Below are 22,573 nucleotides of genomic sequence, written 5' to 3'. Positions count from 1 at the left end.
AACCTTCCATTGTTGGGGCTCTCAGATTCAAAGGTGAGCCAGAAGCTTCTTAGAATCGACTGCCTTCCCTTTCCTTGGGCAACTGCATTCAGATGCAGAGCCACAAAAAAGGCATGGGGTTTTGGTGGGAAGTCCTGTGCTGTGTCTGGCTGTCAGGCAGTTGGTCAGTAGCAGTGATTCTAAGCCTGGCTGAAAGGGTAGCAGATGGCACTACTCATAGGGGATCCAGCTGAGGCAAACATGGTAGCAATTATTCCCTAGGTAATTATGCAGTGGTTCTCAACTGGGGGACATGTGGCAGTGTCTGGAGACATTTTTGGTTGTCACATCCTTGGAGGGGGGAGGAAGGAGGTGCTCCTGGCATCTAGTAGCTAGAAGCCAGGGACGCTGCTTAACATCCCACATGCACAGGACAGTGCCCCATAATACAGAATGATCCAACCCCAACATGTCAATGGTGCCAAGGCTGAGAAATGCTAGTTTAGGTGGATTTGTTAGTTTCTGGCAAAATAGGAAGGACTGAGATGTTTCTTCCCGTTATGTGGCAAGTGGCTGCAAGGTTTCTTGTATGTTTATGGCCAGTTTATTTTAATCCACAGCTGTGCTGGTGGTGGTAACTCTCCTGGACTCAAAACATGGTAGCTTTTTTCATGGCTGCTGCTGGGTAGTGAGTAACTTCAGTAAATGTAGTCTGTAGCTTGGTGGCCATGTGCCCATCCAAACTCGGCTACCATGGATTTGAAGAATAACTAGGAATTTGCCACATTCAACTTATATTTAAGTGCCTAGGCTGTCTCATGCTTATAACTTTTCAGAAAAATCTGTGGAGATATGTGTTTCCTCTCTTTCTCACCTTGGGACCTCTTGCCAACAGGACTATGATGCAATGGTGGACCTGGTAGAAACAATGGAACTCCTGCCTGTGTGTGATTTGACCGACCAACATAATATTAAATTCCACTATGCATTTGCACTGAATAGGTAAGGATGATAAGGACTTCTGAAACAAGCCACGTGTTTTATTCTGCTTCCTTCATTTACTCAACGCTCATTGAATATAAGCCAGATCATGTGCTCAATGTCAAGGTTGTGAAATGGGCAAGGCACGAAAATGTCAAGGTTATTAAAATGGACAAGGTCTTGGTCTTCAGGGACTTTGTTTTTGGAACATATATTCTAGCTGTGAGGTCAGCCATGTAGCTAAATCTCACTAGCTTATAGAGATAAAGATCTTAATGAGGTTTGCCCAATGTGCTGTGGAAGCATAACAGAGGGAGGAAGTCACTCTTACTGGACATTTTCTGGGATCTTTTGGGCTGATATTTGAAGGCTTAGTAAGAATTACGTCATGGCCAGGAGAGGGTGTGGAAGGGAGGTGGTAAAAAGGCCATTCCACTTGGCCAGAGCTGAGCATAGAGTTCTTTATGTGCAGTGTGTGTCTTCAGAGAACTGTATGAACAAAACTCAAGTTGCAGGTGAAACAAATGCATACAGTGAGGCTCAGCATGGAGGATGGGACCATGTCTTGAAAGGACCTTGTATACATGAGTAAGGAGTTGATAGTATCTTGTAGAGTGTGGGAAACCAGGTTAAACAGCAGGATTAACATTGTATGATAGGAAAAGAGGGTGCTGTCTTTAAGTATTGGTATAATCTGAACTTTGAAATACAAATTACTGGGCTAGGTAGAGTATGTGAGACTTGGAAATTCCAGCCTAGAGACCATGAGCCTCAAAAGCTCACATGTGAGGGGTATTAGCTAAGATGCTGTAATAAAGAAAGCCTAAATGCAGTGCTTTAAATTAGGTTGCAATTTGTCTTTTACATAGCAGTTTAGAGCTGACTGGTCCAGGCTAGTGGCATAGCACTGCTCCAGGAGTTGATCAGGGACATGGCTTCTGACCATTTTGTAGCTCTTTCATTTCTAAGACTTGCCCTCTTTCTCTAGTTGAAGCTCAGTCACTGGTACTCTGTGTTCTAGCCTGTGGAAAGGAGGAAAGAGTAGGAGCTCAGGGCAAGTAATTTCTTTTAAAGCAAGTGGAATTTGCACATTCCACTTCTAACATTCCACTGGTGAGAGCATAGTCATGTGACCCCCATCTAGTGGGTAAGGAAAGCTGGGAAATATAGTCTATAGCTAGGTGGTTATGTGCCCATACAAACTCGGTTACTATGGATTTGGAGGATAAATAGGAGTTTGCCACATTTGACCTCACAAAATCTCAGATGCCTAAATGTCTCAGCCTTACAGTCTCTCTTCTTTCCCTGATAAGATACAGGAAGAGGAATAGCATTAGGCTACTATGGTGAGAACCGTGCCTGGATATACACTTCATGCTAGGCCTGTCCTCTTCTGGGGCCAGGAATGATGATACTGACTCATACAGCAAAAAAAAAACAAAAACAAAAAAAAAAAAAAAAACTCTGGAAGGGAATTCAGACTTGGCTTGAGAGCCAGAGTTCTGTCACCTTTTTTTACCCTTCTGTAGCTAACGTCTTTCACAGGGAATGAATAAAGTGAGATTGGAGGTGATCTGGATTAGAGGACTCTAGTGTCTGGTTTCTCAGAGGCTTGGCTTTGCCTCTGCAGCTGGATTAGGCTACAGACTAGGAGCCTGGTACTGGCAGCATTTGCAGGACAGCAGCAACACAAGCCGATGGCTTAAGGAGTCTCATGACTCATTTGAGGTCACATCTCTCTTTTATATTTAAGTAAAATGCACAAACAGTGAAGTGCATAGATTTTAAGTATACAGTTTGATGAGTTTTGATAATGGATATACCCGTGTAAACAGCACGCCTATCAAAATAAAAAGAGTCTATTCCTCCAGAAAGTTACTTTGTGCACCTTTGTAAGCAATCACCACCCCTCCATAGGCAACCACTGTTGCAGCCTCTGTTTCCATAGATGAGTTTTTCCTGTCCTTGAGCTTCATCTAAATGGAATCACATGGTATTTACTCTTTTTTGTCTGGCTTCCTTCACTCAGCATCATGTTTGTGAGGTTCGTCCATGCTGTTGAATGTGTCAACAGTTCGTTCACTCTCGTTGCCGTGTAGTAGTCCATTGTGTGGATATGCTACAACTGATTTCTCCATTTTACTGCTGATAAACCTTTAGGTTTTTTCTAGTTTAGGTATACTATGATCATGCTGGTATAACATTTGTGTGCATGATTTTTGTACACAAGCGGACATGTTTCTGTCAGGTATATCATATATGCATGTGTCCTGCTATAGTAGATGCGGACAAACAGTGGTGGTCAGGATTTTGATTCCTTTGGAGGGTGGGCGTCTTCATAGTCTCTGTGCAAATGTGCCTGCTTTCTCCCCAGTGGTCTTTAAACTCAGCAGCAGGGAGTGCTGGGAAAAGCATCTTCATTAAGACTGAAAAAAGAAGTCCTGTAACTCCTTTGCCACAGAGTAATGGGTTCCACTTTTATTTATACTTAATTATACTTGATTGACTCTTGATTTATAATGACTAAATAAGTTATCACTGGTGAAGTTCCTGGAAGAATGCCCAGCACACTGTAAGTGCCATAAAAACAAGAGTTCGTTAAATAAAAGCTTTGAAGGCCATTTAAATCACTTGCCATCATGTCCTTTCCCAAACAGAGTAAAGGCAACTGCTGTCAAACAGAATGAAACTATCTGGTTGCCATCCACTTAAAGTAATAAAAGAATAAAAAAAGTTTTGAAAAGGAAAATCAGTATTTTAGAGAAATGGGTACGGCAACATGAAGTGATCCCAAGATGAATATCTTTCCAAGTTGGAAACAGAATGGCCGGGTTTGCACACCAGAGAGCTACCTTTCTCTCTGACAATAGGTCTTTTCCTTTTCATCTGATTGACACAGACAGTGGCTCTGATTTGTAGGCCAGGCAGAGGCCTCAACGCCAAGAACCTCATTTTCTCCAACCAACTAGGGGTTTTCTATAGAATTACTATAATTGCTTCATTTAAACATGCGATCTGATCCTGATTTTCACATCTTTGCTGTAGGTATAACTTGGCTAGCTGTCAGCATAGTTGTAGTAGGATTTGGCATTACATACACTTTTGAGGACGTTTAGGGACTTACCTTGTACTAATAGAGGAGAAATTGGTGGTGGCAAATCGTGGTATTTTTCCTATATTACAGCCGGTTTAACTCGTAGGAACTGGAGCAAATCATGTCCATAAATTAGTTACTAAAGGTTAGCAGTAATAAATGGCATTTGGCCCTCAGATGTCAAGGGCTCCCTCTTATTAGAAAACCTGACTTGAGCTGACCAGCTTTTCCTGGTATCTTCCACTTTACTGCATTCTGAAGCCCATTCAAGACTACTTCAAATTTCCACTGAGCAGTTAAACAGCTTGCCTCTCAGTGGCATGAATCCTTTATGAGCAATTTTTATTTGTTGCTTCTTTTACAGACAAGACTTTATTAGATATGTTAATGCAGCCAGAAGATTCCAGGCAGTCAGCAAAAGAATTGTCTGGAAGAATAAAAGTCCTAGGTTAAAAACAACAAAGCTTGCCTGCTGCAAAGTAGGAGTGTACTTACTTTACTCCCTGCATCTTTCTGTCAAGACCTCCAACTCCAGCAAAATTCAATTCATTGAATTATTCAGCAAGTGGAGGGGAAGCTTAATGCATGACACATTTATTGTAATATCTAATATATCACTGTAAAAGTAAAGGGGAGTGATGGAGAGAAGATACTCTGGGGGCCCTAGAAACGTGTGAAGAGGAGATACTAGATGAATGTTACTGAATTCAGCCCATGCCAGAGGGGCTACAGGCTTGTTCCAGAACATACAGCACTCACCTAAACCTCAGCCTCTGAGCTATCCAGGCAGACCATTGCTCAGGTAGAGGCACAGATGTCTCCAGGAGGACAGTGTGGGCTCATTGTCTATGCAGTAACCGCCAGCCTCTTTTTCTTTGTCTCTTTTGTTTATGTTCATTGTTCAAGATCTCACCATCTTAATCTATATGTTTATATAAATAGCCATTCTTTAAAACATTTTTGTAAAGTAGAGAAATGATTACATCTCCCCATTTTTAAAGGGCATTTGTCTCCAGGGATCTAAAACCATGTTGCAAAAGAAGGATACATATGTATGGTGACTGTTTTCCTAACCATGAAGAGAACCAGAAAGTCTGTGAACTTACAAGGGATCATCTAGTCCAAACCCTTTATTTTAGAGAGGGGGATGGAAGGAAGAAAGGCAGGAACCTAAAATATAACAGCTGTTCAATAAGAGAGCTGGGACCAGAACTCCCCAATTTTAGCACAGTACTCTTCATCCACTAGTTTAATAATATGATGGCATAATCAATGAAAGTATTCCCAGAAAGCTTGATCTTATATTTGGTTTGTGTGAAGGATAACCAAAACCAGCCACGGACCACTTGGAATTGGAGGTCTACTTTTGATATGTCCTGTTTTGTCATATATGTTGAAATTGGATGGTAGCTGAATAGTGAAACCACTTTTCGTAATATATACTTTTTATACCAAAAGACTAGTTACATTTTTCCATGAGAAATTGACCATCTAGTTATCCTCTAAGCAGTGGCCTTGCCAATAACATGTTTTCCTTTTGAAAAATATTTATTCAAAGGGCTTACTACTTCCACCTGTCCTCATTCTTCCACATTGGCATCCTTGAGTCTGTGATATCTTCCTTTTCTACTTCCTGCTCTACTTCACTCTCTCCCCCGCTTCATTTACTAACTTACTTATGTGTCATCGGAAGGGCTTCGTCTAAAGAGAGAGCTCATGAGGGGCAACTAAAGTTAATGAGTGACTAAAAATACAATCTCACATAAATATTACACACATGCACACACTTGAGCTTATACAGACAAACTTGTTCTCTTCAAACTAATTGTGCTGCAATGCACTGCATTTATTTTGACAATGTTGCCATTATTCAGAATATCATGTCACTGGGATGAGGGGATTTTTTCCTTTGGAATTGCCTTAAGAGCCAGCTTACACAGGACATAAGAAATCATTATCATTACTATGGGCTTTAAAGCCAAACAGATTTGGGTTTGAATTCTGACTTCTGTATTTAAGCGTCATGGCTGTGGTCAAGATCTCTTAAAGCCTTAGCTTTCTTGTATGTATAATGGAATATTAACATCTACCATGTAGTATTACTTGGAGTACCCCTGGCATGAAGCAGGTGCTCAGCCATGGCTGTAACTATTTCTGTGTAGCTTGAGGCTCTGTCTTCTCTTAGATCCTTAGATCTCCTTTCAACCAAGTAAGAAAAGAGAAACCATGGTGAATCACCAGGGGACTGTGTGTGTGTGTGTGTGTGTGTGTGTGTGTGTGTGTGTGTGTGTGAGAGAGAGAGAGAGAGAGAGAGAGAGAGAGAGAGAGAGAGAGAGAGAGAGAGAATATGGCTTTATTGAGATAAGATTCCCATACCATTCAATTCACACATTTCACATTTACAAATCAGTGGTTTTTAGTGTATTCACAGAGTTGTGCAACCATCACAATAATCAGTTTTAGAACATTTTCATTATCTCTCCCCTTAAAACCCTGAATCCATTACCAGTTTCACTCCCCTCATTTCCCCTTAACCCTCTTCCCCAGCTCTAAATAACCACTGATCTGTTTTGGCAGTCCATTAACAGTTACTCCCTATTCCCCCACCTCACTCCTTGTCCTAGGAAACCACTTACCTATTTTCTGGCTCTATGGATTTGTCTATTCTGGACAATTCATATAAATAGAGTAATATAATATGTAACATTTTATGACTGGCTTCTTTCACTTAGCATAATGTTTTCAAGGTTCATCCATATATAACATGTATTAGTACTTCACTTTTTTATGGTTGAATAATATTCTGTTGTACTAATATACCATATTTTATTCATTGGTCAGTTGATGGATATTTGGGTTGTTTCCACTTTTTGATGATACCAAGGTTTGCATGAGCCTGGTCAGGAAGTGGTGTTTGTTACTGCTTAGCATATTTCACTGGCCAAAATTCAGTTACATGGCCTAACCTAACTGCAAGAGAAGTTAGGAAATGTGGTCTGGCTGATTGTCCAGGAAAAATTAAATTTGGTTTAGTGAACACATTCTATAGTCTCTGCCACAACTTGGAAAGAAGAAGTAGAATTTAAGTGGATCCATCTATATGGAGATCCCTGGGAGCATGTCAGATAGCAGAACCAAGAGTTCAGGCAGAAACACGCTTCAGCTCGTGTTGCCTTTGTGAGAATGGAAAAGAAATGCCTGGCTCCACATCAGGATTTGCCAGCCCACTGTAGAGTCCAGTCTTTACAGATTATTTTGTGGTCTCAGAAGACTGGGAAAGATTTAGATGATGGAAACAGGAGTGGGGTGATATCATAGTGGTTCTTCCCTGTTGCATAAGTAGGTCCTATTTGTAGGTAGGAAAACAGCCATTCTGGTTTATGTGTTTCTTTGGCTCTGGGTAATGTTCATGCTAAAACACAGGTTGCCTTTAGTCATTCTCTTCTCCTTATATAAATATGAGACATCTGACTGGAGTAGAGTACCTGCTTTCTTTTGACAGGTGTACATCTGTGAACCAATCAGGAAACAGACGGCACTTTAAGTATTTAAAATAGAAGAACTTTAATACAGGAAATTGATTACACAGGTGATGGAATTGCTGAGGATTACACAGGGAGCTGAGGTTGCTCAGAAATTAGCATCAGCAGGAGGCTGTTGCCATGTCTCCCTTGGCTGCAGGCACACAGGAAAGAAGTGATGTTATCAGAATCCAGGAGCTAGGATCACTTGGAACTATTGTGAGCCAGCCTTCTATAGAAGAGATGCAACTGTCTCTATAGCCACCACACAAAACACAAAAAGAGGGAGAAAGTACTCTGGCTTCCCTTCCTTCTTCCCCTCTTCCAGTTGCTTGTCCACTGGTGCCTCCCACTGGCTGCTCATTGCTGGTAATCAGCTTGCTTGGGAAGCAGTCTGGAGGAGCCAGCTCCCCTGTGATACAGAACAGAGCAGGAGAAAGAAGAATGTATCTGACGGCAAAAATACCAAGGATTGTGACTAAACAATACTTTACTTTTAGAGACACTATTTGGTTTCTTCATATTTTTAAGTTAACTTCTTCAAGGTATAATTAAAGCATGTTACATAAAATAAAATGCACCCATTTGAAGTACACAATTTGATGACTTTGGCCAAATAAATACACCCACATTACTCCCACTACAATTAAGATATGGAGTGTTTTATTTCCAAAAGTTTCTTTTTGCTCTTTCTCCACCATCCATCCCCACTTTAGATAATTTTGATTGACCTGTGTTCCAGTTCACTTATACTTCTTTTTGTAGTATCCAAATTTTATGTTATGCCCATTCAATAACATTTTTTGAATTTTTAAATTTTTCAGGTTTAGCACTTCTAGTCATTTTTGTTGTGAGAGTTTCCATTTATCACAAAGTACCTTTTATTTCTTTACACATACATATATTTATAGAAAAATATAGTTCTAATAGCTGTTTTGAAGTTCTAATCTGCTAATTTTAATGTCGTTTATGTATCTGGTTTTATTGATTGTTTTATCTTGATTATGGGCCACATTTTCTTGCCTTGTGCAGATCTCATAATTTTATTGTGCTCTAGATATTTTATCTAAGAGAACAGTGGAGATGGAAGTATAATTTCAATTTTTAAGTTATCCTGAATATCTGAAACGTTTCTTAGGTTGGATAATTAGCATGAATGGCTGGTTTTTTTCATATTTCTCGTACAGGATAGCTGGGTTGGGATTGGACTCTACCTTTAATTAAAATTAGTTCACTTGTAATTAACCCAACCTCCAACCTCATGCCCCTCTGTCACCTTTTTTATCTTGGCAGTATTTGAGCAGAAAAGGTTTGGGGCTGCAGTTTCTGATACCTTTGGATTGAGTTTTTCAGGATCCCAGAATCTAGTGATTTGATAATGCACATGATATATTTCTATTTTTACACCTCTCCTTTACTGTGGCTTTCTTGGCAAAATTCAGGAGGCAGGTGTGGGGCAAGAAATTGTTAAGCCACTTGGTTTTGCTTGGGGACCCTTTCAGATTCCATTCTATCCCTAAAGGCCATGCTATTGTCCAAAGCTTGGCTGATTTTTCTCCTTGCTGTGTGTTAAAATCATATGAATTAGTTCCTCTTTTGTGGGAAAGCCATCAACCAGATGCATAGGTTCATTATTTGTTTTGCCCCAACTACAAATTCAGGTGGTATGTTCATTAGCAAGCAGTGTTTTTAGGAAACACTGTTTTTAAATTTTTATTTCATTTTCTTTTATAATTATGTAAAATTGTGTAGTTTCAAAGTCAAATTCCAAGAAGTGTAACCTCTGTCCTTGTCCCCTTCATCATGTTTTCTCCCTCCACCTATGAGTATCCACTTCTTTTTACCTGTTGGTACATCCTTCCATTTTGAAGACATAAAAGCAGATACATATATTTATTCACATCTCCATTTTCTGAAATAAAAAGGCAGCATTCTCTGCACAGTATTCATTACCTTTCTTTCTTGTCTGAACAACATATTCTGGAGATCTCTCCATAGCAGTGTTATAGAGGTATTCTTTCATTTCTTTTTACAAATGTTTAATATTTTATAATGTGAATATGAATATCATTAGTCATGGTTGATTTAATCAGTCTCCGCTGCTGATGGACATTTGTTTCCAAATCTCCATAGGAACATTTAACATTTCACAGCCACAAACTCAGGTTATTTTGTGGCAAGAATTATTTTAACAACTGTCTAAGGAATCCATTTCCTGTGTGTAAATGAACATTTTACCATATAATCTAATAATAGGGAAGCCTGTGATTTATGAATATAGAAATAATTTTCTAAATTTCCTGTTTGGGTCGGTATGACAGATAAGAAAACAGGACTTAACTAAGGCCCTCTGTTGTTGGAGGATGGCAAGGCATTTCAGGTCAAGAAATGCCAAGATACATTTCTCAATTCATTTTGGCTTCAAATATTTTCTAAAGAAACTTTTATCAAACTATCTTATCCACATGATTCAGGCTTAGGTTCTAAAATCCTTGCTCTCCGTCCAGTTACAGGAGGCTGCCATGTTATTTTTGTCTGTCTTTCCATTTACATTGATCTCTTTACGCTGTCATCCACAGTGTAGGTCTAATTTAAAGGGAAAGGAACAAGTAGGGAGTGAGGAGGATTATATGAAATTTACTGGTGTGGATCTTTTTTTAAAACACATTTTATGGATTATGCTATTACAGTTATCCCAATTTTTCCCTCTTTGCCTCCCTCCACCCTGTATCTCCCATTCCCTCCAGCAATCCCCTCCCCCCAGTTCATGTCCATGGGTCATGCATGTAAGTTTTTTGGCTACTCCATTTCCTATACTTTTCTTAATATTCCCCTGTCTATTCTGTACCTACCAATTTGTACTTCTTAATCCCTGCACCTTTTCCCTCAATCTCCCCCTTCTACCTCCCAACTGATGACCCCCAAAATGATCTCCATATCTATGATTCTGTTCCTGTTCTGCTTGTTTGCTTAATTTGTTTTTTAAATTCAATTGTTGATAATTGTGACTGTATTGCCATTTTAATGTTCATAGTTTTGATCTTCTTTTTCTTAAATAAATCCCTTTAACATTTCATATAATAATGGCTGGGTGGTGATGAACTCCTTTAGCTTTACCTTGTCTGGGAAGCACGTTATCTGCCCTTCCATTCTACATGATAGCTTTGCTGGATGGAGCAATATAGGTTGTAGGTCCTTGCTTTTCATTACTTTGAATACTTCTTGCCAGTCCCTTCTAGACTGCAAGGATTCTTTTGAGAAATTTGCTGACAATCTTATGGGAACTTCTTTGTAGGTAACTCTCTGCTTTTTCTCTTGCTGCTTTTAAGATTCTCTCATCTTTAACCTTTGGCATTTTAATTGAGATGTGTCGTGGTGTGGTACTCTTTGGATCCATCTCTTTTGGGACTCTGTGCTTCCTGGACTTGTATATCTGTTTCCTTCACCAAATTACAGAAGTTTTATTTCATTATTTTTTCAAATAAGTTTTTAATTTCTTGCTCTTTCTCTGTTCCTTCTGGCACCCCTATGATGTGAATGTTGGTACCTTTGAAGTTGTCCCAGAGACTCCTTAGCCTATCCATGTTTTTTTTTTTTTTTTGGATTCTTTTTTCTTCTTGCTGTTCTCATTGAATTTTTCTTTCTTCCTTATGTTCCAGATCATTGATTTGATTCTTGGCTTAATACCCTCCACTGTTGGTTCCCTGTAAATTTTTCTTTATTTCACTTAGTGTAACCTTCATTTCTGTCTGGATCTTTTTATGCTTTTGAGGTACCCAGTAAGTTTCCTGAGCATCCTGATCACCAGTGTTTTGAACTCTGCATCTGATAGATTGCTTATCTCCATTTCATTTACCTCTTTTTCTGGAGTATTGTTCTGTCCTTTCATTTGGGCCATATTTCTTTGTCTCCTCCTTTTTGCAGCCTCTGTGTGTTTGTTTCCATATTAGGTATAGCTGCTTTGACTCCCTGTCTAAGTAGTGTGGCCTGTTGTAGAAAAGTGCACCTGTAAGTTCGATGGAGCGGAGACTTAGGTTGTTTCCAGGGCGGGGCAACCCGTCTGAACCAGGTTGATGGAGTCTCCTATATGGTGTCACTGCTCTGTGGCTCTGTGTGGAGGAGGACTCAGAAAGGAGGCAGTGCTGCTGCCTGGCCTCTGAAGTTTTGTCTGGGAGGAGGCTGTGTCCTGGCACTCACCCTGATGGCAGGCACTTTACTTTCTCCCCGAATGTCACTGGTACCCTTCCAGCTGCTGACCTGGTGCTGGAGCCCAAAGAGAGTGAGTCTGTGTAAGTCCTAAGTCTGTTGCGGGCCCTTTAAGAGGAGACGCTTGAGAACCCCACAGTTTTTTCCACTGCCCCAACCCCCACTGATTTTTACAGCCAGACATTACAGAGATTTATCTTCCTGGCATTGGAACCTTGGGCTGGGCAGTCTGGAGCAGGGCTGAGATCCCACACTCCCGAAGTATCCCTCCCGATTTTTATCTGCCACACATGGGTGTTGGACCACCTGTTCCACATTTCCTCTTCTCTGCCCCTCCTACCTTCCCATCTGGATGAATGTGACTTCTTTAATTCTGTGGTTGTCAGACTTCTATACAGCTTGATTTTTGATGATTCTGGGTGATAATTGTTTTGTAGTTTAGTTGTAATTTTTGCTGTGGTTGTGTGAAGAGGCGAGTCATGTTTACCTATGTCTCCATCTTTCCCAGGAGTCTGGTGCGGATCTTAAGAAGCCGTTACATTTTGATACGAAAAATAAATATAATTTAGATTTTTTTCTGATAAAGCACAGTGTCCTCGTGCCCAGCCCCTCACAGAATGAATGTATATATGCTCCTGTGTGTTGATTTAGATATTCATGATCTCATCACATGACTCTTTCAGGAGAAATGGCAAAGGTGATCGTGAAAAGTCTCTGCAGGTCATACTCCAGGTCCTACAAAGCTGTGATCACCCATCCTCTGCCATGTTCTGCCTGTGTGGAATGATCTACAAGGACATCTTTTTGGATTCACACTGCAGAGATTACGCCAGCAGAGACAGCGCCATTGAGTGGTAAACCCTCAACCCTAGTCCAGTAGCATGTGTATCTCTACAAAGAACAGAATTACAGTGGCTAAAAATCCACATCTTTTCCTATGTATGTGTGTATGCTTGTTTGCTGGCAGGAAAAGAACATGCCATAAGTGTGGTTTGGGAATTTCCACATTCCTTCTTCCCTAAGGACACCATAAGAGACAGGTTTTTTTACTGGTGACATTCTTCCCACAATGTCACTCTTTCACGGGGTCTAAAGGAGGATCGGCATGCTCTTTCCCAGCTCCTCCTTCCAGAACCTTGTTCTCCCACTGTCAACGCATTGTCTCCTCAGTGAGTTATCCATCCATCCACCCATCCATCCATCCACCCAACCAACCAACCAACCAACCAACCAACAAATGTTTATTGAGGATTTTCTGTGTGCCAGAAACTTGTCTAGATGATGGGGATAAACACATAGCAGATGTGAATTCTCGCCCTCATGGAGCTTGCATTACTGGAAAAGGAAGCCAGAAAAACAAAATAAAATGTATAGGATGTGAACTGATGATGAGGGCTATGGGAAAAAGTTAAGCAGGGAGGGGAAAAGGAGGGTTGGGAGAAGTTGTCTGCTATTTTTGGTAGGGTGGTCGATGCAGGTGAGTAAAGATGTAAAGATGGTAAGAGAATGAGCCTTACAGATAACTGTGGAGAAAGTGTTCCAGGTAGAGGGAGACAGCAAGGACAAAGACCCTGAGGAGGAAGCATGCTGGACAAGCTCAAGGATGATAGGCACGAATTAGTGGAGAGTGGCAGGAAATGAGAGGGAAAATGACCCTTTTATTCTGAAGGAGATAATACAACATTGGAGTATTCTGAGCAAAGGAGTGAGAAGATCTGACATGCATTTTAATTGGAGTACTCTCACTGTTATGCAAAGAATACATTTTAGGGTGTGTATCAGCTATCATTTCCTGCATAAGAAACAACTCCAAAATCTAGTGGCTTTAAACAGTGATTCACATGATTATGTGGATTGGCCAGGCAGTACCTCTGCTGGTTCCATTCTCCAGGTGCTGGGCTCTCTCCTAAAGTTTCAGTCAGCTGGAGGGTAAGAGGGCTGGAAGGTCCAAGAGGGGCTCACACATGTTTGCCAGCTGGTGCTGAGTATTGGCGGTGAGCCTCCATTCTCTGCCATGTGGTTCTAATCCTTGTATACCAGCTTTCTCACAGGGTGGGCTGCATCCTGAGAGAGCAAAGGTGGAAGCTGCAAAGCTTCTTAAGGCTTAGGACCAGGAACTCATGCAAGGCCAATTTTACCACATGCTATTGGTCGAAGCAAATCACATGGCTGTCACAGTTTAAAGGAGTAGAGAAAGAGTCTACGTGTGGGTGGGAGAAATAGCAAAGCCATATTGCAAAGGTACATGCACAGTGGGATGAGAGGAATTTGTGGCCATTGAACAATTTGCCACAAGGGTAAGAGCAGAAGCAGGGAACAGAAGACTATTGAAATAATTTCAATATGAAATGAGAGCTGATGGTGACTTGAACTAGGGTTGTAGTGATGAAAATGCCAATTCAAAACATGGATGTCCTTTGAAGGTAGATCCTACAGCTCACATTATCCATTTCCATTACAAGAGCTCTTGGCATTGCTGTTCTATTTTGATTTAATTCTGACTACTTCTTTTTCTTTTCTTATCTATCATCCATCTATCTATCTGTCTATCTATCTATCTATCTATCTATCTATCTTTGTTCTCCTTTCATACATGTTAGAGGCTCTGTCCTGTACCCCCAGGTTCCCCATCCTCCAGGCCATGAACTGGTTCTGGGCTGTTGGATCAGTACTGGTTGGGGCCTGTTAGGAACCAGGCCACACAGCAGGAGATGAGCTTGAATATAATGTGCTTGAGTCATCCCAAAACCATCCCTCCACCCCTGGTTTGTGGAAAAATTGTCCTCCATGAAGCCAGTCCCTAGTGCCAAAAAGGATGAGGACCGCTGCTCTACCCTTTTCTCTCTGTCCACATACTCTTCCCTGGTGATCCTTGCCAGTCCCACATCTTGGGACCCCTAGCTGGTCTTTAGCTCAACCTCTGTTTTAAGCTGTGGCCTCACATTGCCCACTCTTTGTCCACCTGTTCTACCTTGAGATGGTGCTGGTATTTGAGACTAACCGTGTCCAAGGGTGGAGTCACTGTTCTCATCGCCACAAGGTGTGGCTTCCATTATCTTGCTTTCTTACTACCTTTAGCCTCCTAGACTTTAACTTTTAGTTGATGTTTGATAAGTTTCATTAACTTACACAATCAGTCCCCAATTCCAGCTCCCCAATGCCAACCCTTCTCTGTGTCTTTTCTCACTCCCTGCCAATCCTTTCCCATCACCCTCCTCCAATCAGCACCTTTTTTTTTTGTTTTACTATTTGTCAGGAATGTTCTAACAGTATCCCATATAGCTTTCCTCCTTGGTCTCTCTAAAGCCTACACTTCTAAAACTCAAAGACCCCACCATGACTGCCCATTCCCTAGTAAATAAAAATTCAAACTTAGATCATTGTTATGGGTGCTCTGCAAACTTTCCTTAACTCATCTCTAGTCCTGTTTTCTGTGGCCTGATATATGTCTGATTAAACTGAAGTTCTTAGGAGCTCCCCAGACTCCAGTCTCTGCTCCCACCCACCATTTTCTATGCTGAGGGTTCACTTTCCAGATCTCTGCTGTTATAATTCTAGCCATCTTCATGCCAATTCTGAAGATCCTAAGGATTACCCCATATGTCTTCTGTGAGTCCCTCTAGACATGTATTTGTGTGATTTTAGGATATTTATCACAGTCACGCTTCTATTTTCACTAATTATGTATGGATCTTATCACCTTTATCATAGTATAGGTTCTTGGAGGGCAGGGACCTTGTGTTATTCTTAGTTCAGTAGTACCTAATGCATTATACAGCAGAGAGGAATCACTCAGGGTGTGGAACAGAAGGGTAAGGAAGGGAAATTAACATTTGGTAGAGCCAAAATAGGAAGCTGTGTTCCCACCATTGTGGGCGAGAATTAAACCCCAAGGTCAGGAAATTACTATCTGTGGCTCCTTCAAGAAAGTCATAGGATCCTTTCTCCATCCACTTGAGAAAGTAGTAGCAGTGGGTACAGGAGCATATGAAGCTTAGTCTTCTGGTCAGGGCATGATGGCTCAGGTGAGACCTTAGGGATTGTCTGACCCAGGCCCTCAAGTACGAATGTGGGACATGTGGTTCAGGGAGGTATAGGGGTCTGGTCCAAGGTCACCGGGCTGGTCAGAGACAAACCTAGGACTACAATACTGACTCCAAGTTTGTCTTGTCTGCCCCCGAGCTGAGCCTGTTTGATTTATCAATAAGAGGCATAGAGAAGTCACTCTGCCCTCTTCCCTGATAACTTCTCATAGTAAAAGAAAATGAAAAAAAAAATCAAATACAGTAAGATATAGAACTAAAATCCCCAAAACATATGGGGGAAAATTTTTCATTTTTATTGGAATTTTGGTGGTTGGGGTTGGAAGGACTATCTTAGTGTCCTCTGTTCTGAGTGTACTTGTATTATGCCCTAAAGTTTATAAAACCAGATTTTAATGGCCTTAAATAAGTTCTTACTTCCACAGTTAGTATTTTGTTGGTATCTAATTCTCTTGACACACTAGTGACAAAACAACTTCTGTTTTAGAAGTCCTTGTCATACTTTATTGATCAGATTCTTTTTTCGCATCATGGTTACTCATAGTCACTTATGGAAGAGAAAGAAGCTTTTTATGTATAGAATAAAGAATAAATAGGAGAATTAAAAGTGGCATGGTTAACATTTTTGTATGTAAGTGGCATTCACAGTTTTGTATCTTTATCCTAATGTAATAGATTCCTGGCCCTTCTGTCACTTTATGCCACTGCTCTTACAGTTCTTTGAGCTCCAGGATTCTGGCAGTACTGCTTCATACATGAAAAAATGATTACATTTTGTGATATAAGCAAACAAACAAATGGCCTGCAGAAAAATAGCCTATAATTGATATAATTTCTTTATAATAAAAAATGTTCAACATACAAATGGGGTCTACCTCTAAAAATGAGATTTGGACATCAAATTGTGGTCTCCTTTTGGGAGTAGGGTTATAATCAGTTTTAAATTTCTTTTGTACACTAATATAGTTTTCTTATTTTATACAATGATCATGGTTTCTATTTGTTTTTAATCCTTATGAAAAAATTTTTCTGCTTTTTTTAAAGATTTATTTATTTATTTATTTATTTTTAGAGAGGGGAAGGGAGGGAGAAAGAGAGGGAGAGAAACAATGTGTAGTTACATCTCGCATGCCCCCTGCTGGGGACCTGGCCCACAACCCAGGTATGTGCCCTACAATGGGAGTCGAACCAGCGACCCTTTGGTTTGCAGGCCGGCGCTCAGTCCACTGAGCCACACCAGCCAGGGCTGATGAAAAAATTTTAAACTCCCTAGTGTAGGTCACCTGTGTTGCTACTGTGAAATTTTTAAGAAGATACTTGAGTGTTGCATGTAGTTGTTACAAAGATTGAAGGGAAAGCTGGAAACCGATAAATTAGAATAGTAAAAATTTTTACAAGGTTGGTTTGTGCCATTCGTTATTTACACATTTTTTCCTACCATAGTAAGATTATATATTAAGAACTGGGTGGTTCTGTGATTGCAGGTATCGCAAAGGGTTCGCGCTCCAGTCATCTCTTTATACCGGAGTTAACCTTGCAGTTTTGCTGACAGTCGCTGGACAGCAATTTGAAACATCCACGGAACTAAGGAATATAGGTAAAGCTGTTTATTTTGCAAATGTGGATGCTTTGGTAACAAGTTCAGCATTAAAAATTATGTTCAAGTAGCTAGCATTATATTTCGAAAAGGACAGTTACTCTTTGATGGCACACCTGAAACAGTAGCCAAAATAAAATGCCCATTTTTCTTCTTTCTAAAGGCTTCCAAAATATGATAGAAACTAGAAACATTTTTATAACTTTATCTAAAATTCATATTTTAAGGTGCCCAGCTGAACAGTTTGTTGGGAAGAAAAGGGTGCTTGGAGAAAATGAACAATTACTGGGATGTAGGTCAGTTCTTCAACGTCAGCTTGTTGGCCAGTAATATCGGGAAGGCCATCCAGGCAGCAGAGAGGTTGTTCAAACTGAAGCCTCCAGTGTGGTGAGTCCTGTCTGTGCATTATCATTATCCTCCTCAATATCAGATCATGTCCTGACACGTGTCTGCCAGGGAGAAGAGGTTTAAATGCAAAAAACAGTAGCAAGTTCTATGTTTCTCCTTCTGACTTCATTATAGCAATGTTAGGGCAGAAAGAACAATTCTGAAGGATCACTTGGTTTTATGTGAAGGAAAGGGAAGACAGACAGACACACAAGATATATCCCTACATGCTGTATCTCCAAGGTGAAACTCTCAGTCCTATTAATTTTTTCAGGTCATCCAGATCCTCAAGAGCAAAACATTCTTTGGTACTAGAATGTATTGTGATTCTGTGGGAAGGTAGATCATAAAGCTGAAAAACACAGCAAGAAAAAAGACACTCATCACAAATGAAAACTGGAACTAAAATACCAATAATAGACATATGGTTGAGAAAATGTGGCATAGCTATGGTCCTAGGTTATACAGCCATTAAAATGTACAAGAAACCATACTTGGAAACATGGAAATGTATTTATCATAGAGTAAGAAAAGCCAGCAGCTTTGGCATGCATTAGAATCACCTGTGTTGATTAAAAAACAGATTGCTGGGCCCACCCTTAGGATTTCTGATTCGAAAGGTCTAGTGTGGGGTCTGAGAATTTGCATTTACAAATTACAAACTGATGCTGATGGTCTGGGGACCACACTTGGAGAACCACTGTTCTATATGGACTTATCTTAATTAAAAATATGTATTTGGTATGTGACTCAAAAAAAAAAAAAAAAAGGTCTGAGCGAGTTAGGTAATACCTGACTTTCCCAATAGACATTAAGCTCCCTTAGAATTGTGCTTATTTCATTGATTGCTACTCTTTCATAGTAGATGCTCAGTAGATACTTGTTTTAATGAATAAATAATGAATGATGGTTTTCTCTGAAATATTGACAGTGGTTATTTCAGGGTGATAGCCTTATACGTTTTTAATGTTTTTTCCCTTATCTCTATTTTCTGACTTGTTGAAGATACATCTGAATTACTTGCACAATTTAAAGTTTTTTCCTTTTAATAACCTGTGTTGATCTTCCCACTCTTATTTCCCAGCCCAGTGGGCCAAACTGGACTCTGAAGTATACGAATCTCTTCAGTCACATCTAGTTTTACCTCATTTCTTCCCAGTTTGAAGGACTTAAATTTGGTCCCCAAACCATGCCAACCTCTGGAAAGTTACTCTGAGGCTGAGAGAATGCAGAGGCAGGCTGAGCCTCTAGCTCTCCCCGAGTGGCTGATGTTCCAGAATCATGATTTTAGCTGACTTTTTGGAGAGCAGGCCGGAGGCTTCAATACATTCCGATTACATCAGAGCTTGGGCTACATTACAGTGTTGATACCTACTGTTGTGGGTCAAGACCACCCTCAGGTTCATGGTTTGCTAGAAGGCCTCACAGACCTCAGAAAAGCTGTTATACTGTATAGAAGGATACAGATTAAAATCAGCAAAGGCAAAAGCCACAGCCAGGGAGACCAGGCACAAGCTTCCAGTTGTCCTCTCTTGTTGGAGTTGTATGGACAGAGTTTATGGTAATTTTCTCAAACAATGCCTGACAGCATGCCCAATGTATTGTGAACCAGGGAAGCTCACCAAGTCATGCTATACAGGGTTTTTATTGGGGTCAGTCACGTAGACATGGAGTACCCATGTGACTGACCTTAGTCACTGAGTCCCCAACCTCTCTGGAGATCACACCGATGCAGCATTGCCCAAATCCCCCAACATAAATCATATTATTAATATAAACTATCTGGCATTGCCCAAGGCTTTTATAATGCAGGCTATTCCCAGGACTTAGAGGTGATTTTCCTGCAGCCAATCTAAGGCCAGATCTTTCTTTGGAATGTGTAGAGTTTGGACAACCCAGGCTGGCTGAGTTAATCCTGTACTGCACAGTGCTCAAGCAAGTCATTCAGAGTCTAACTGCTCTGTCTTCCCAGGATAACTCCAGACTATCCTCAAAGGGCAAAATAATACTCTGATGCTTTCACCTGACCTGTCCCACTTCAGTGCCAGAGAAAATGTGACCACCACTGCCGGGCAATTATGTTTCAAAAACTTCATCTTGCCTGAGGAGAGTAAAGATGTGGTCAGATTCAAGATCTCATAACATTAAAATCTACCTGCTGAGATCGAATTTTTTTTAAAGAAAAGACAATGAATTTTACATTAGTGATTGCCAAAGGTCCAGGAGGAGTTGGGCATGAGAGGGATGTACACATGGCTATAGAAGGGAAACAAGAGGGATCCTTGTGGCTTTGGAAGTACTCTCCATCTTGGCTGTATCAAGACCAATATCCTGACTGTGATACTGCTCTAGAATTCAGTCAGGTGTTGCCATTGGAGTAGGGTAAACTGGGCCAAAGCAAGAGTACATGGTTCTTGGTATTATTTCTTACAACCATATGCAAATCTGCAATTACCTCAAAATAAAAAGTTGAATTAAAGAAAAAGACAGTGAGTTTGAAATCTTGTTATTTTGCAGTTGTTTTGAAATTCAAACTACTTGCTCTTGTTATTTCGAACAGTTAGCAAATGCTTGTCAGTCTCTGAACACTGTGTCCCAAAATTGAGGTTTAGACCATTGTTGGTAAAATGTCGTATTGTATGATTTTGTTGAGCAAGCTTATTTTGCCCACTATTTGGGTTTCTTTTAAGTGTATGGCTGCCAAATGATTAAGAAGCACTCACTGCACAATACGAATTTAAGTAAAACTTTCAGGAAACTTCTTTTGAAGGGAGTATAATTGAACTCAGTTTCTTTGGGAATCTAATTTACTGATGCTTGTGATTTTTCCCAGGTACTTGCGATCACTAGTCCAGAATTTGTTTTTAATTCTGCGCTTCAAGAAACCTATTATCGAACATTCACCCCGGCGAGAACGACTTAACTTCTGGTTAGATATCATTTTCGCAGCGACAAACAAAGTTCCTAATGGAGTCAGATTTCCAGTAAGAAATGCTAAATTCATTCCTTTGAGATAAAAAAGAAACTGGGGATTGGTGTTCATTACTGCAAGGAAAAAACTGTAAGAGTAATTTAAAATATTAAGCTATTCATCAGTCTTATGTGGAATCGAGTGATAGGTCAACTTACTAGAAAAAGTTGGCTGCATAGTTCATTCTTGAACAACATGAGTTTGAGCTGTGCGAGTCCAGATATATGTGGATTTTTTTCAATAAATACTGTATCGTCTAAAATTGTTTTCAACTGGATGTGATTTTTTCCTCCCAGAAGACATTTGGCAATGTCTGGGGACATTTTTGATTGTCACAATTGTGGGAAAGGTGTTGCAACTGGCAGCTCATGGGGTTGAGGCCACAGATGCCAAAGACAATTCCACCTCCCCAAACAGAATTACCTATCCCGAAATGTCAGTAGTGCCTAGGTGAAGAAACGCTGCTCTAGAACAATGCAGTACTAATAGTAAAATTTTGGAATTCAAAGCTTGTTTCCTGTTTAGCTCTGATTTGCTTTAGTGCCACAAATTACTTTTTAAAACCTTATTTAAAAGCAAAATTTTTTTTTATCATTTTAGTGAGTTTTTGTTGCAGTTTTATGACCATATCATAAGAAGGCATAAGTAAGATATCTGAGCATTCTGGAAATTGAACTTACATTTCATATTTATGCCATGAGATTTTGTGAATATGTAGCATTCAAGAATCTCATTAAACAACTAATAAAAGATTAATTTATTTGAAATGATTATGATAATTTTGTTCCTAGGCGATAAATATTAAAATCTTTTTTAAAATTATGAAATATTTTAAACCTGCTGAAAGGTAGGAAAAAATAATGGGGCAGACACTTGGGTAATCTCCACTTAGGTTTAGCAGTCTTAAACATATTGCTTTATTTGCTTTGGAAATTCACTTCCTATCTCCTTCCCGTATTGTCTCCCTGCCCCTTCCCTTCCTCCCCCTCTCTACCCCAACAAGATAAAACATGACTGATGTCACCTCACTCTTCATCCCCTTGCATTTTTTAGACTTGGTACCTATCTGTGATCACCCAGTTTACTTTCTCATTTCTCTGAAGAACTGCAACATTCCTCTTTTTTCTATCACCTTCCCAAGAAGGCCTTTCTTGACTGCCCTGTCTGAAGAAGTTTGCCCCTGCTCTCACCTTAATTCTGCCTTAATTTCTTCAGAGTTCTATATGATGCTATATTGCATATCCCTATCTGTTTGTTCCTTTATCTGCCCCATTAAAGCATAGACCTCCTGAGGGCAGGGACTTCTGTTGTGGGCTACTGTGTCCATGGGTCCTAGAGCAGCATTGACACACTGTACAGGTCCTTCATGTGTGTTTGTGGAATGCACAGCTTCCCACTTCCTCAGTGGGCAGGGCGACCTACGTTGTGTATTCCTGTACATTACAGAAATCTGTTCTTCTTCTAGGTTTTGGTGCTAGAACCATCCAAAGTCTATCGGCCTTCATATGTCTCTGTAAACAGTGAAGCTGAAGAGAGGACAGTTTCTCTGTGGCATGTCTCACCCACAGAAATGGTAAGAAAAAGATCACCAATAGCTCTCTCTTTATTTTGTATGATTTAATCAAAGATTTGATTCTTAAGTAGAAGAGTCTATGTTGTCCTTGAAAGAACAGGTAGCTGTGCCTAACTTCTGGGTTATGGGAGTAGATGTGAGAGTGACCACAGATGAAAGAAAAGAGGCAGGTTTTTCCATTTTATATACCACATGTTGCTGTGTATAATGTGTACTTTTTT

The 22,573-nt window shown here is 40.2% G+C and overlaps 1 protein-coding gene across 1 annotated transcript in view; it reads left to right on the top strand.

The window, feature by feature from the left end:
- The window catches only part of MAP3K15 (mitogen-activated protein kinase kinase kinase 15), a 99,795-nt gene that overhangs the window by 35,957 nt on the left and 41,265 nt on the right, over nucleotides 1-22,573 (top strand). Inside the window, exons 6-11 of the mRNA XM_054581002.1 lie at nucleotides 875-981; nucleotides 12,465-12,635; nucleotides 17,309-17,421; nucleotides 17,649-17,808; nucleotides 20,642-20,792; nucleotides 22,245-22,352. Coding sequence (XP_054436977.1) covers nucleotides 875-981; nucleotides 12,465-12,635; nucleotides 17,309-17,421; nucleotides 17,649-17,808; nucleotides 20,642-20,792; nucleotides 22,245-22,352 — 810 coding nt within the window. The remainder of the gene's footprint in view (nucleotides 1-874; nucleotides 982-12,464; nucleotides 12,636-17,308; nucleotides 17,422-17,648; nucleotides 17,809-20,641; nucleotides 20,793-22,244; nucleotides 22,353-22,573) is intronic.

This window comes from Pteronotus mesoamericanus, unplaced genomic scaffold, assembly GCF_021234165.1.
Source record: "Pteronotus mesoamericanus isolate MK-2021 breed Mesoamerican mustached bat unplaced genomic scaffold, CSHL_Meso_final contig_65, whole genome shotgun sequence".
Taxonomy (NCBI): Eukaryota; Metazoa; Chordata; class Mammalia; order Chiroptera; family Mormoopidae; genus Pteronotus; species Pteronotus mesoamericanus.
The sequence above is the reverse complement of the archived record's forward strand: the minus strand, read 5'-3'. Positions and strand labels throughout refer to the sequence as shown.